A 14,734-nucleotide genomic window follows, 5' to 3' on the forward strand; every position below is an offset into this window, starting at 1 on the left:
ATTTATAACAAATATTACACTTCATCAATACTTATTTTTAATTATATTACTTATATTTATTTCATTATTATCAAAACATCGTCGCTTATTAATATAATTAACGAGGGTGAAACACAAATTACCATGATTAATAGTTTTGATCATTATTAAAACAGTGATGTTATAAATAATGTTTAATCTTTCAGGGCGCATTAAATAACAAATAAGTTAGATGTTACATTTTAATGTATACATCGTAGCACTAAGATGTCATAATAAAGAAGAATCTTGTTCGGCTAATATATAGGATAGCTCATAAAAACAGTCGTCGAATAATTAGTTTTATAGAATAGATCTTCTTCTTAACATAATCTTTGACAGTTAAGTTTTCAATACAAATCAATCTAACATAAATAACCTTTGCTTTCAATCATTTATGAATCGAATTATAATTCTTACATATATTAAAAACATTTGAGAATTATCATTGCTTAATGAGAATTAAAGAAAATTAAATTGAATAAAAATAAAATAAATGTTCATGAAAATTTATAGCTGATATGAATTTAACCTAATTTCATTAACGGTAATCAGGTTACGTTCGTACTTACATACGATTCTAATAAAGTACATTGTACTGCACAATCATGATTATGTCCCGTATTATTATTCTGTACAGAAATTACTTCAATACCTGGATCTTGATGCGAAGTGCCATCTCTTGTCCTCTCATTACGTCTATTCACGTAGTTCGCTGTATTCCTGGAATTTCGCCATACATTCCGTCTATTTTTAAACCTATTTTGATTATATGATCTAACATATGGATTGCTACGATTAATTAGGTTAGGCGGATTCCCTACATGACTTTGCCTATTTTGCTCATTTTGATTGCTAGAATATACTCGGCTTAGGTTATGTTCTGTATTATTCACACTTCGGATATTTAAATTCCGAACAGGCACCAAATGATCTGAATTATTCTTATTTTTACCCATTCCTGCTTGTTGATTCATAGCATGGTATTGAGTTTCATAGCATTGGACAAGCATTAATAAATGGTTGAAACTCATACACTGCGTGGAAAATAAGATCTGTTGTAACTTAAATGGAAGCAAATTTCGAATCGATGCTATTATTCTCGATTCCGATTGCAATGGATTAACGACCTTTAATTCGTTGTATGTATTTACAACAAACTCTACAACAGATTTATGCAATCGAGGATTGAAGTGTTGATTTCTAATGGTGGCATCTCTATTCGCAAGCAAAAAGTCATTTTCATAGTTTGCGATCAGTGCCGCTTTGAATTCCTCATATGTACTGATGTGATCACGTACTGCTTTAAACCATAATGAACAAGGTGGGAGTAATACATGAGGGATTAATTTCATATATTGTGATCTATCTATACACATAATATTGCACTCGTCCTGGAATTTCTCTAAGAAAGAAGTAGCATTCTCGTTACACTTACCACTGAATTTGCTCATAGCTCTTATTTCACTCATCTTAACACTTAATTTTACCTTCCTTTTATCATTCCGTGTATTTATTGGGTGATAGTTCCTATCCATGACGTGATGTGTCGTTACACCATCTATGTTTCGCCCATCTGTACTCTTCGGATGTATTTCTTCCAATATAATATCCTCATCAGACACCGGCAAAGGCGAGTTCATCTCTGGTGATTGGAGAAACTCCATGCGATCACTACACATGTTATTACGGTATGTGTTGTCCTTAACCTGTAGCATTCTAATTTCTTCCTGTAACGTAGCTATCGACTGCGTATTTGCTCGTATGTTGTTAGCATTATTGATGACCTGGATCTTTTGTTGTTGAACAGAAGATTCGGTTACTTCTAAATCCTTTTTTATATCATTGATTTCTTGGCTCAGGTGGTTGTGATTACCCTGGCATTCCTCCGATATTCCTTTTAACTTTTCCTCGAACTGCGAGGTGATATCGCTCATCGTCTGGATAATTAATTGTTTCGTTTCATCCGACTTTTGTTCCATCCGTGTACTTAATTCTTCATATTGCTTGTTAGATTCGTCGAACTTCTGTTCTATCGTCTGCTTCAATTCTTCGTATTGCTTGTTAGATTCATCAGACTTCTGTTCTATTCGTCTACTTAATTCTTCAGAGTTATGCTTCATCGTCTGCTTTAATTCGGTAGACATTTGAATCAATTGCTGCTGTAAGACTAGCAAAATTCGGTCTTCTGATGTCAATCCTGGTGTTACATTAGGTTCACCGTTGTCACTATTAGTGGATTCTTTCTCCATTGTTTCAGTGTCCATTCTTCTTATAATTATTCTACCACTTCTCAATATGGTGAAATTTGTACTCATTAACTTTATGACAAAAGTAAATTCAACCTTACTCTGCTTCGGGATATGAATTTACAACAAATCCCGGGTGAGGTAAACCAAAACTTTTATAACGACTTACCGAGGGTAGTCGTCAACCTGGTTCGTCGAAATGTGATATACAAATCTCGAGTGGTAGTAGTCTTTAATAATTATATACTATCGTTCTCACCATTTATATAAAAATGATAACGTCGATAAACAGTGCTAAAAATGGTTTATTAGTTGATATACTTTATAATATATTTTCCTTAACACTGTCAAGCACACAAACTTGCTGACTAGGTATCCATAAACATGTACATAGCAACAACTATCCCATAATAATATCTTACATATCTTAAAAACATTCTTCTTCTGTTATTATTAAATTAACATTCTATGAAGTATAGTGCATATGTATGAGCACTTTCTGCCCAAGGTACAGGTAATTATTACACTATCCAAAGTATTTTGTTATAATATATATATATATATATATATATATATATATATATATATATATATATATATATATATATATATAAACATATGTTTCTCAAATTCAAGGGGGACTATTGCTCCCCATACCCTTCTCAAATGAAACCACTGGATGGAAATAAAGCAGTAATGTATAGGGTGGCCCAAAAGTAGGTATACAGTCCTGTACTGATCAGCCCACTGTATTTCATATCATTTCTTATTGTTAAGACCAAGTTTCTTTATTATTTGTTCTTAATGTGTTTTTACTTACATCTTAAGCTCGGAACAGCCGAAGCAAATAAATTCATACACTACAACACTGTAATTAATCAATGCTGGGGTATATACCAACTTTTGGGCCACAACGAGTTTTGGATAGTTTTCTTTTAGACACAGGTGTCTCTGTCGGGGGACAAAGGGAACGTATCACCCCATTCCCAAACTACCGTGTAAAGAGATGAAATTATCTTCTTATCCTTTCCTCTAGGTTTTCCTTTAGGATCTACGCATCATATGCATAATAACCCTTCATGATCCGTAGTGTGTAGCTCAGAGCTGTCCAGCATCCTAAATTCACTATTTGTTCATCCTTAAACGTCACCGAGCAACTTCGTTGTCCATACAATACGATGAGCATACACAGTTTTTGCTATTAGTTTCTTAGGTATTAGTAGGAAGGACGATACACAGTTATGAAAGTGAAATGATATCTTTGAATTAAACGTCTTACGATTATGCCTGTTATTCTAAGGAAGATGATGATTAAAGCAAGTGAATGATGATGGAAGAATTTGTGGAATGGCAACGTAGGAGGAAAGGGAACTATCCCGAAAAAGACACGAGTACGATGTTATCCACCATAAATTTATTTGACCTGGGATCGAACCATGGTCCTCACGCTACAGACGTAAGCGATCTACTATTGAGCCACCGTGACTATAACACACAGCTAAGAACGGAATAGTAATATTTGTTTCCAGTCATTTTCAATGGTAACATAAATCAATTAAAAGGAAAATTATATTCTTTTAGCGGAAGATTTCAGTGTTGCCAAACACCTTCTAATGAAAGGATTTGATTTCATAGCAAAATTACTAGAAAAAGAAACACGTTGATTCTGAATGTACACTCATGTCCAAAATTATGGTCGCATGTCTATAAAAATGTTGTTGTAGGAATATAATTCGATAACGAATTCGCCTTGTATTTCTTATAATGTTAGTATGTGTAAAATAAGCAAAGACATGCATGTGGCAAATTTCATATCAAAAGAGCAGTAAATAAGTATAATAAAACTAAAATAAAACTTTCTTGTCTATTTAGCAACATTTTGTTTTACTCATTCTAATTTTCGTATTTATAATTCCTTTCCTATCAAATTTACCACAAATATACATTTCCCGATTATATACATAGTATGAGTATTAAAAGTACCCTGCAAAATCATTATCAAATTATCTTGTTACAAGAAGACAGTTATAGATATGCGACAATCATTTTGGACATGAGTGTACCTACTACAAAACCAATGAAACATTCTGAAATTCCCATATGTTACGTAATATTTCGATAAGAAATAAGATCTAGAAACGATAAGCACAATGAAGTCAAATACTGTATCATTTCGTATTTCCACATAGTCTTAAAATATTCTACCGCAAAAAAAGTTCATGACGAATTACTGATTTACGCATTTTACGATACTTAATGGAGTGAACATACCTGTCTATAAATTACTATTATTTTGCGCTCTTTTTCATGTGCTGAGGGGCAAATATTACACGACAGATATGATACCATCTATAATTAATGGCTGTTTGCAGAACGTAAGGCAATCCACTATTCTGTGTTTCCTGCATTATCTAATACCATAATGATGTTATGCAGGTAACTTTGAAAGACATGAAAAATATCAATTTCATGCGACATTAATTGTAATATCAGAAGTAACAAAAGAAAGTCACTAATAAAAACCGAACATATGACTGGAAAATGATTTCACAATTACTTATAAAACTGGAATTATTGGCGTTATCACATAATGATCAATAGTTTCTTCTTTTTCATAAACTTTTTCGTTATCTAGATTTAATGGAAGAATCCTATGAAAGCACTTCATGACCAATACAGTCCACTTACTGCTCAAGGGCGCAATCTAATGCATTTGAGTACTATGGTTTAATCCAAGAAACTTCAAAAACCTTGAGTGTAAGTGATGTATATAATTGTTTCTTGAAGCGATACCTTACTTTATGTGGTCTGGTCACGAGAGGAATACGTGGGAAATCTAGGAGAGTAGCAGGCGTCATATATATGAGACCTTTAGGATAGTAGCAAGAGAAATACATGGGACCTCTAGGAGAGTAGCGAGAGGAATACATGGAGCCTGTAGGAGAGTAGCGAGAGGAATACTTAGGAAATTTAGGAGAGGAGTAGCAGGAATACATGGAACCTCTAGGAGAGTAGGGAGAGGAGTACATGAGACCTGTAGCAGAGGAGTACATGGAACCTGTAGGAGAGTAGCGGAAGTAATACATGGGACCTCTAGGAGAGTAGCAGGCGTAATATATGAGACGTTTAGGATAGTAGCGAAAGGAACATGGGACCTGTGGGAGAGTAGAGAGACGAATACAGGACCTCCGGGAAAGTAGCGAGACGAATACAGGACCTCCGGAAGCGTAGCGAGAAGAATATATGGAGACCTCTAGGAGTGTAGCGAGAGGAATGCATGCGATCTTTAAGTCAGTAGTGAAAGGATCACATTAGACTTCTAGGAGAGTAGCAAGAGGAATACAAAGGACCTGTAAGAGGTTAGCGGGAGGAATACATGAAACTTGTAGGAGAGTAAGAACTGGAATACAAGGGACCTCTAGAAGATGTAGTGAGAGGAATATACGGGACCTGTAGGAGAGTAGTGAGAGGAATACATGGAATCTGTAGGAGAGTAGCGGGAAGAATACATGGGACTTGTAGGAGAATAACAAGTGGAATAGAAGAGACCTCTTGGAGAGTAGTGAGAGGAATAAATAAAAGTGAAGGAAGGTGAGAAATATAAACGTAATCAGGATTTATCCGCGAAAAAAAGAACATTTTTTTCAAGATTATTTAGAATTCTTTATATTGATAGACATATGTTTCATTAAGATACTTGTTATCCAATACAGTAAAGAATATTAAACAAAAAGAGAATAGTTTCAATTGGAATAAGAAAAAAATAAATGAAACTGATGGAAAACTAGAAATTAAAGTACAATTCAAATTGAAGCCTAAGTTGAAATTGAGCCTTATGTAGTTTGACTAGATTGGGATTGCATAATTGAGTAGCTATGATTAGCAAAATAATAATAATTTATTATTTTGGCAGTGCGGAGGAATTACAAAGCTTAAGGTCCAATTCGTAACGACCCTGCTGTGTCTTTTGGTAAAGCGACAATGGAGAAATGATTTAATTTAAAATTGGAGATGGATTGGTTTGGTATCTTTTATTATTCTTTACAAAGCTGTATAAGTGTGTAAGACTTGGAACACATATACAAACTGTAACCAATAAGCAACATAACAAGCTTATGATAAACCAGGTATTACTTAAGGGTCGTTAGCAAGAGGGTGTAATAAAAGGGGGCATAATATGAAATGGATTGAGAAAGCCTGCTTTATGTAAATGAAATGAAATGCTTAATCTTCTATAAAGGGTGTCCCATATAGAATGCAACTTTTGAAATGTCCGCCATTTCTGTTCTAGAAAGTTGGCAACTCTGACCGTTACATGATTTTCATTTGCTGTCCTTGTAGTTAGTACTCACGAAGCGCTGAATAGCGCATGATCGTCATCTGTTTTCTATACGGATAGAAATGGAGCGCTTGACGACGGAGCAGCGTGTTGTCAAAAGAAAAACTTATTACGAATATGGTGAGCGCTTCATTCCTATCCGTATAGAAAACAGATGACGCTCATGCGCTATTCAGCGCTTCGTGAGTACTAACTACAAGGACAGCAAATGAAAATCGTGTAACGTTCAGTGTTGGCAACTTTCTAGAACAGAAATGGCGGACATTTCAAAAGCTGCATTCTTTATGGGATATACTTTTACTTTACGTTTTGTATAACTCTATTGTGCTACCACTAGCGTGCGCAGGACATTGGGAACGTGGGTGTCAGATCTAAAGTACCACCATATGGAATGTCATCCCCCCCCCTTTCCCCTAAGAAAAGATAGAGTCATTACACCCGACGCTGCGTCGGCGACGCACGGCACACATGCAGACGGGAAATAATTTACACGTAATCTCTTCTCAGTTTGTAATAATTCTACATAAAAAATGTTTGTCTAATGGGGATGCCAAGGCACCCATGGCACCCACGTTGCGCACGCCTATGTGTGTTACACAGAACTATGAGAAATCTTTTAAAATTGCTAGGTCCGCCTGTCTCTCTCTGTCTGACGAAAAAAGCACTTTTCTTTTTCTTTCTTTTTTCTTTTCTTTCTTTCTGTTTTAAATCGACTCAGGGTCCTACCTACGAATAGTTTCCATGTTCTCCATTAGTTTCGCTGTTCAAACCGGAAGTGGAAGGAATAAGCCATTTCCAGTTTTAATGTTGATTCTCATAGAACAAAAATGGTAAAAGATAGTTAAAATAGGGTTTTTAAATATGGATTCTTTAAACTTGAAGTCGGAGATTGACTTGGAACATTATATTAATATTGTTCAATAAATCCGTCAAACAATTATAGTTACGCTAATAGCTGGCGCCAGTGTCAACGCCTACCGACTTTAATTGTCATCTGGAAAGAATCGATGTAACTTTTTTGATAGATTGGTAGATGTACTCAATGGTTCTTTGCCTGCGACGTTATAGTATATAATTATATATACTTTTTGTTTTATTTTTGACATAGAATAGTGCTCTCTAGTCCGTGGGTGCCATTTTTAGAATAATCAATATATACAGGTACGTATAGTCAGAATGGATTGAGAAACACAATAATGAACTTAATCTCAGCTGTTTCTATATTTAGATTAATAAAGATTCCTATACATTTAGAGTAATAATTGTAAAGAGAACCGGTTCGACCTCTGACCTTTTCTCTCTATTATAACGGGAAGTTATAGAACTATTACTTTCAGTTTTAGTGTTGAAATACACGTAGTTTCAAAATCTAACGTACTTCCACGATATACAACGAAACTCTCTTGTTAAATTTCGTGACCATGGAATCTGACAATTAACTCGTACATTTATACAAAGTAATTTCGCCAAAATTTTGCATTTTTCATTCTCACAAAACCATACAACACATAGAGAATAGATCTATAAACCCAATTTGAGAAAGGAAGTACTAAATATTAGCTCAATATTTATCGTTAGTTGCATATAACTAACTAACTAACTCTATGGCCTATGGAACCCGGAGGTTCAACGCCGCGTTCACAAAAGCTCTCCACTGACTTCTATCCTTAGCTAACTGCACCCAGTTTCTACTTTGTATTCCAATCTCTGCGAGATCCATCTTAATATTGTCCTCCCACCTACGCCTACGTCTTCCTAATAGTCGTTTTCCGATTGGTCTTCCAGTCAAGACTTTGAAAGCGTTCCTACTTTCTTCCATCCTAGTACATGACCTACCCACCGCAGCATCATAGACTTCATGACCCTAACAATGTTGGGTAAACCGTATAAATTATGTAGTTCATTGTTATGAAGTTTCCGCCATTCCCCATTCCCGTTTCTCTTGGGTCCGAATATTCGTCTCAGGATTTTGCATATAAAGCCCTAGTATATGAAAACAATCTTTTATAAATTATGAAATCTTTATCACTGGTTGCAAGTAAATCTCTACCTGCTATATGGATATTATTTGCAATAAAACGCCTAATGTTTATCACTAGCTGCAAATGAATCCCAACTACTTTATATATATATGCTTGTAAGTAAATTCCTACTAGTATATACTGTATGTATAGTATTTGCTAGTTATAAGTATACTCAACTACATATTTGCTATCTATTATACCAAACATTTATAGTAAGTTAGAAGTAAATCCCCACTATAGCTTATGTATACCATCTGCTAAAAACACCAAATAGGTCGCAAGTAACTATTTCTGTACACTCTGCTATAAAACACCTAATATTTATTACTGGTTATAAGTAAATATAACTATGTGTTTCCCGTCTGCTACGAAATATCGAAAACTTATAATAGGTTTCATGTACTCTAAATCGCTGTTATATGAATATCATCTGCTTTAAACCACTTAGGCCTTATGCAGAGTCGTTTTAACGTATGAGTCGTACTAAAGGCCTGAATACTGCAGGAAACATGTTAGTCGAACTTTTTAGTATGTCACTAATCACTCTTTAGAACGGCCCTGTATAAGACATTTATTATTTATTACTGGATGCAAGTGAATCCCTGCTAGGTTGCATGTATACTAACTGCTATAAAGCACCTAATATTTATCGCTGATTATAAGTAGCAAGACACCTCTCATCCACTTCCCATGGGCAGATTGACTTAATGTTTTGCAGATTTATATATGTATGAATACTACACATCTATTGGTTTGAAATTTCGCGGACGTTGACGTATTGAGCCCAATATGGCCGATCAAAATGTCAATGTGTCAACGACTCGTGTCTGGAAAACGAATTGTACTAGGAAGTACAGTATCACTAGACGTGTACAAAAAGTATTAAACAGTTGAAAATATCTCCATCTGAAAACCAATATAGCCGAACAAAATCCTGAACCAAACAGCTCGTACTACAAAAACGAAATTTGGTGTAAAGATCCATTACCACTAGTAGGTGAGGAAAATAATACAAATGGATCAGAATTTCTACATCGTGTATCCAATATAGCCGAGAAATATGCATGTAAAATATACACTGTAAATTTTTGTTATATATGATATGGTTTGCAAACTTTAAGACGCGTATTCTAGGACATTTGTGGCTAGTGCGTTCTAGACCTTCCCAAATGAACAGTATATGTTTGCGTGTAACACTTCAAACAGATAACACAGGCACTGGCAACATTTTTAACTTACTGGTATTTCATCTGCCAAATCTGTTCCAGTGAATTGTAGGTAATTTTCATGCGAAACCACCTGAACTGTTTACAGTGTATATTTTATATGCGTATTTCGCGGCTATATTGGATACACGATGTAGAAATTCTGATCCATTTGTATTATTTTCCTCACCTACTAGTGGTAATGGATCTTTACACCAAATTTCGTTTTTGTAGTAAGAGCTGTTTGGTTCAGGATTTTATTCGGCTATATTGATTTTCAGATGGAGATATTTTTAACCATGGAGATATTTTAATGCTTCTCGCACACGTCTAGTGATACTGTACTTCCTAGTACAATTCGTTTTCCAGTCACGAGTCGTTGACACTTTGACATTTTGATCGGCCATATTGGGCCCAATACGTCAACGTCCGCGAAATTTCAAACCAATAGATGTGTAGTGTTCATACATATATCAATCTGCAAAACATTAAGTCAATCTGCCCATGGGAAGTGGGTGAGATGTGTCTTGCAAAAGTCAATTGGTATGACCTTCGGGCGGCCATATTGGATTTCTCCTTTGCTATCGGCCCGGCGTGGCCCTCCTCTAAATATATGCGCAGTTTCCGGATCAACGGTTCTTGGGAGAAAACCTTTACTTGTAAGATCATACCCTGTAAACAGTTTTCAATGTTGCCAGCCTGATTATAAAGTTGTAAAGAAATAATAATGTCGTCATATTTTATGTCCCCGGTGGGGACATGGTTAAATATCACAAAATATTCATATTTGGTTGCAAGTAAAGTTTTACTATGTCTATACTATCGGGCTTCCAAATGTTCATTACTAGTAAGATCCCTTCTACGTTGCTATACCACATCAAATATATATTACTGGTTGCAAATAATCTCTACTTTACTCTAAGTTTATTAGCTCAAAATCAAATGAAATGAAATCGTTAAATTTTACGTCCCACGCTTGTGCTGACTAGGCTAAAAGAGACGGTGATGGTGAAAGTTAAATGAAATGGTGGAATGAAGAAAGTGGGAGGAAACGGCTGAAACGCGAGAAAACCCATGCACACGGTGTTTGTCCACCACAAAGCTCACTTGGGATCGATCTAAGGACCCCATGCACCAGAGATAAACAGTCTACTACTGAGCCACCACGGCCTTTACCTTAAAATAAAATATCTACTAAATACAATGTATAATGTCAGCTGTAAATCACCAAATATTGTTCTATGCTGCATGGATTCATTTTACATAATCTGCAGAAAATGGACAAAAATATATTTATCGCAAGTTAATAGCTTAAATTTACTTGTCTATAAAACACAGGGGAGCCCACAAAGGGGGGCTATGACTCAAACTGCGTCATTGAAATATTTGGGGGGTTAAAAATCTATATAAATGTGTTTGATGGGGTGTAAAAATTAATCGAAAAGATTTTTTTTCATGCAAGAACACCTACGGATAGACAATTGAGGAGGGTGCGTTATGGATATGAGGGGGGGGGCACCAGTGATAAAACACATAGTAAACAAATAAAGAAACGAGCTAATAGAAAATGAGCTCTAATTTACCTTCTGTTTGTCTCTCATAGAGCCTCGTCCCAAAATCGCCATTTTGGTCATCGTCTCTTCTTGTAGCCTCTTGAGAGAGTTTCCTTTTGGACCCAGAAGTTTACCAACAAAATTGAACTGCAAGAAACAAGAGGCAAAATTAAATTATTTACAACAGAAACCATAGAAAACAGGTTTGTTTAAACTTATATGAGTAGTACATAATTATACGTTTTAGTGGGTTCTTTTCTTTTCAAAACTTGTTCTAGGATTTAAAATGGAAGCTAATAATTAATCATAACAAATGTTTGATACGAAATTATTTTTTATTAAATATCGTAAGATTAAGAACTTAGGGCTGAAGAGAATAGCTGGTTATGGTGCAACGACAGCTTGTATTTTCAGTGTAATTTTAAATATATTTTCTTTCTATTTCCGGGCAATGCATGATTTTAAAATATGCACTAACCAGTTAGAAGAAGAAGAAAATACGAAAAAAGGAAAGAGAATCAAAAAATTGATTCAAATATGATGAATTTTTATGATTAGTTTTTCTCTATACATTGTCATAGCAACGTTTTGTAAATAAACGATATAATTCCGGAACCATCATAAAGAAATGTACGCATAATTATAAATGTGTGTATTTATTTCAATAAGTGTGTGCCACAATAAAAGCCGGGAAAGCTAAACGCAGCCTAAACTGTTTTAAGTGATTTTAGTAATTTAATCTAGCTATAATTATGACTGAGGACCTGTGTATAACGAGTTACGTTGTAATGGTAACTGAATGATTATGAAAATGATACTAGATATAGGATTTAAATTTCTGGCCTCTCCGCATCGATGGCCATTTAGCCCGTCATGGATGAGGGATGACGTCCCTCGGCGAGCATGCTATCCGGGGAATGAAGGAAGCGATCTGGGACCTATAAGTTGGGTACTAACCCGGCATTTGCCTGGTGTGAATGAGGAAAACCTCATTCAGAATGGCTGGCCTGAGAAAGCTTTTTACACCTTTTCGACCGAGTGCCCCCACCGGGAATCGAACCCGGGACCGCTCGCACCGAAGACGAGAGCGTTAGCGACTACGCTACGCAAGGCCACAATGAAAATAGTAGAATAAGAATGTGGGAGGAAACGGGAGAACTCCTCGAAAAATCTATGAATAAGATATTTTCCATCACAAAATTCCGTGGCCGGGGATCGAACTGGAACTTTGTTCTAGAATTACGCGATTAGGATAAATCAAGAAAGGTAAAGAGGACTAACGAATTGAATACACTGAACAACGAAGACGACGAAATTATTGATATGGAACGTAAAAATCAGTACAAGAGAATTCAAATATTCAAGCAGCAGCGTGTGAAGGAATCAGTCCTATGCAATATAAGTGTTGACAAGATGCCCCCCCCCAAAAAAAAAAGAAAAAGAAAGAAAGAAAAAAGAAAGAAAAAGAAATATTTTAGTTTTACGTCCCACTTTTATGCCAGCTAGGATAAAGGAGACGGCGATAATGAGAAATGAATGAAATTGTGAAATGAAGAAAGTGTAAGGAAACGGGAGAACCCGACGAAGTCCACTTGAGAAGATGCAGTGCACAGTAACGAGGAAGAACATTATTCACGGAAATGTCATAATTAAGTAAATTCATGGGAGAGGTGAGTGCTAGTACTCAGTACAAAACACTTTTATCATCGCAATTAATATATCTAAAAATATATATTAAAAAATTATAAAAGCATCAGTCTTATTGTATAGATATAAAAGATGGCCGTTCACATGCAAAGCAGAACAGAGACTGAGTGGTTTCGAAAACAAAGGTTTCGTTAAAATACTTGGCACGAAAAGAGACAAACAATTGGAAGAATTTATAATGCTACACAGCGCTAAACTTCAGAATGGCAACTGTCACCGAATGCCACACAGATTATATAGTCGTGCCGCGATGACTCAGTGATAGAACGTGCACGTGTGCATGGGGTCCCTGTTTCGATCTCAGCTTTTACCAAATTGCTTTGAGGTAGATGCGTAGTTTTTGCTCCAGGTTTTCCAGTTTCCCCTATTTCCTTTATTCTACCAGTTTATTCTTTAAAATCATCACGGTCACCCTAAGCCTCCAAGCATAAAAATGAAACTTTAAACTGAAAAGACATAACATAGTCGAGAAGTATTACAGTCTGGATGATTGAAAGAAACTAAAATTAAGAAAAAGATAACCAAGACTCGTTACTTGTGTTTAATCCTAGCAGTGAAGCCTTCAGGAAAACGACCTTAATGTTGACCAAGAAGAAGGAGGGTTGCAGATGAGAACATGTAGACCACTCAATAAAGTACTTTCACATTACCTTTGTTGAAGCAAATAATATCCGAATGCCTTCCAAACGCTTTACCATTAAAAACGATCAATCGTACAATAAACACACACTAACGTTTGTTGGCTATTTACTACAAGCTTGATCCGGAGCTATTTTGGTTGTAGACACAGCAAAGCTGGTAGCACCGTGTGACAGCGTGGAGTGTATCTATGAAAGTGTTAGCGAAGGTGGGTGTGCACGTAAACGAATATTTGTTTAGGCATTCCACTCTATACCTTCTTGCAAGCTTGGATCAAGCCTTCTAATGCTAGATATATGTTGATATATGAGTTACATGAATGCCACCCAAGTTCGCTCCTCCTCTGTGAATTATAAATTTTATCAATAAATTTTCGAATAAAGTGGACCACATATTATTAATTTACATAGAAATGAAAACATAATTATCTATCTATATAAATAAAAATTAAAGAGACTATGTATGTGACTTTATAATTCTTGAACCACCCGACCGATCTCGTGGCGTGGGAGGCCCGGGTTCAATTCCCGGCGGGAGCTCATGTGGTTCGGATTCCACGTTAATCAGTAGGTCCACGTCTCATATAGCCTTGCTGCTGAACGGGACGTTAAACTCAAAATCAACTCAATCAACCGACCGATCTCAATCAAATTTGCCACATAGATGAGGTTCAGACCTGGGATTGGACGGTGCAAGTAGGAAGGAGGAGTGATGGGATATATATAAAAATGATCGGCATTAGTGTCGAATCCATATCTTTCGGGATCGCTGAGATGAACAGTGACACTTCCGATGTCGTTTAAATCCAAATTACCCGCTATTTTCCTATTTCAACCCAGCGAAGCGGGTAATTGACTCTAGTACTCGTATAAAACAGGATTTAGAAAGGTGAGTAATTAGAATCTAGAGTGTATTGGCTTTTCAATCCAATCCAGATCTTTTTGCTTGTTTCTGCGGCGATGAACCCATTGAATTCCTTAGTCCATATAGGTATACTTAG

The 14,734-nt window shown here is 35.8% G+C and overlaps 1 protein-coding gene across 1 annotated transcript in view; it reads right to left on the reverse strand.

The window, feature by feature from the left end:
• The window catches only part of LOC145677301 (KH domain-containing, RNA-binding, signal transduction-associated protein 2-like), a 35,503-nt gene extending 23,972 nt beyond the window's left edge, over positions 1-11,531 (reverse strand). The window contains exon 1 of the mRNA XM_081747847.1: positions 11,419-11,531. Coding sequence (XP_081603973.1) covers positions 11,419-11,469 — 51 coding nt within the window. The 5' untranslated portion in view covers positions 11,470-11,531. The remainder of the gene's footprint in view (positions 1-11,418) is intronic.
• Positions 11,532-14,734: the final 3,203 nt, after the last annotated feature.

The sequence above is a fragment of the Thermobia domestica genome, unplaced genomic scaffold, assembly GCF_964235325.1.
Source record: "Thermobia domestica unplaced genomic scaffold, izTheDome1.hap1.1 HAP1_SCAFFOLD_740, whole genome shotgun sequence".
In the NCBI taxonomy this organism is placed as follows: Eukaryota; Metazoa; Arthropoda; class Insecta; order Zygentoma; family Lepismatidae; genus Thermobia; species Thermobia domestica.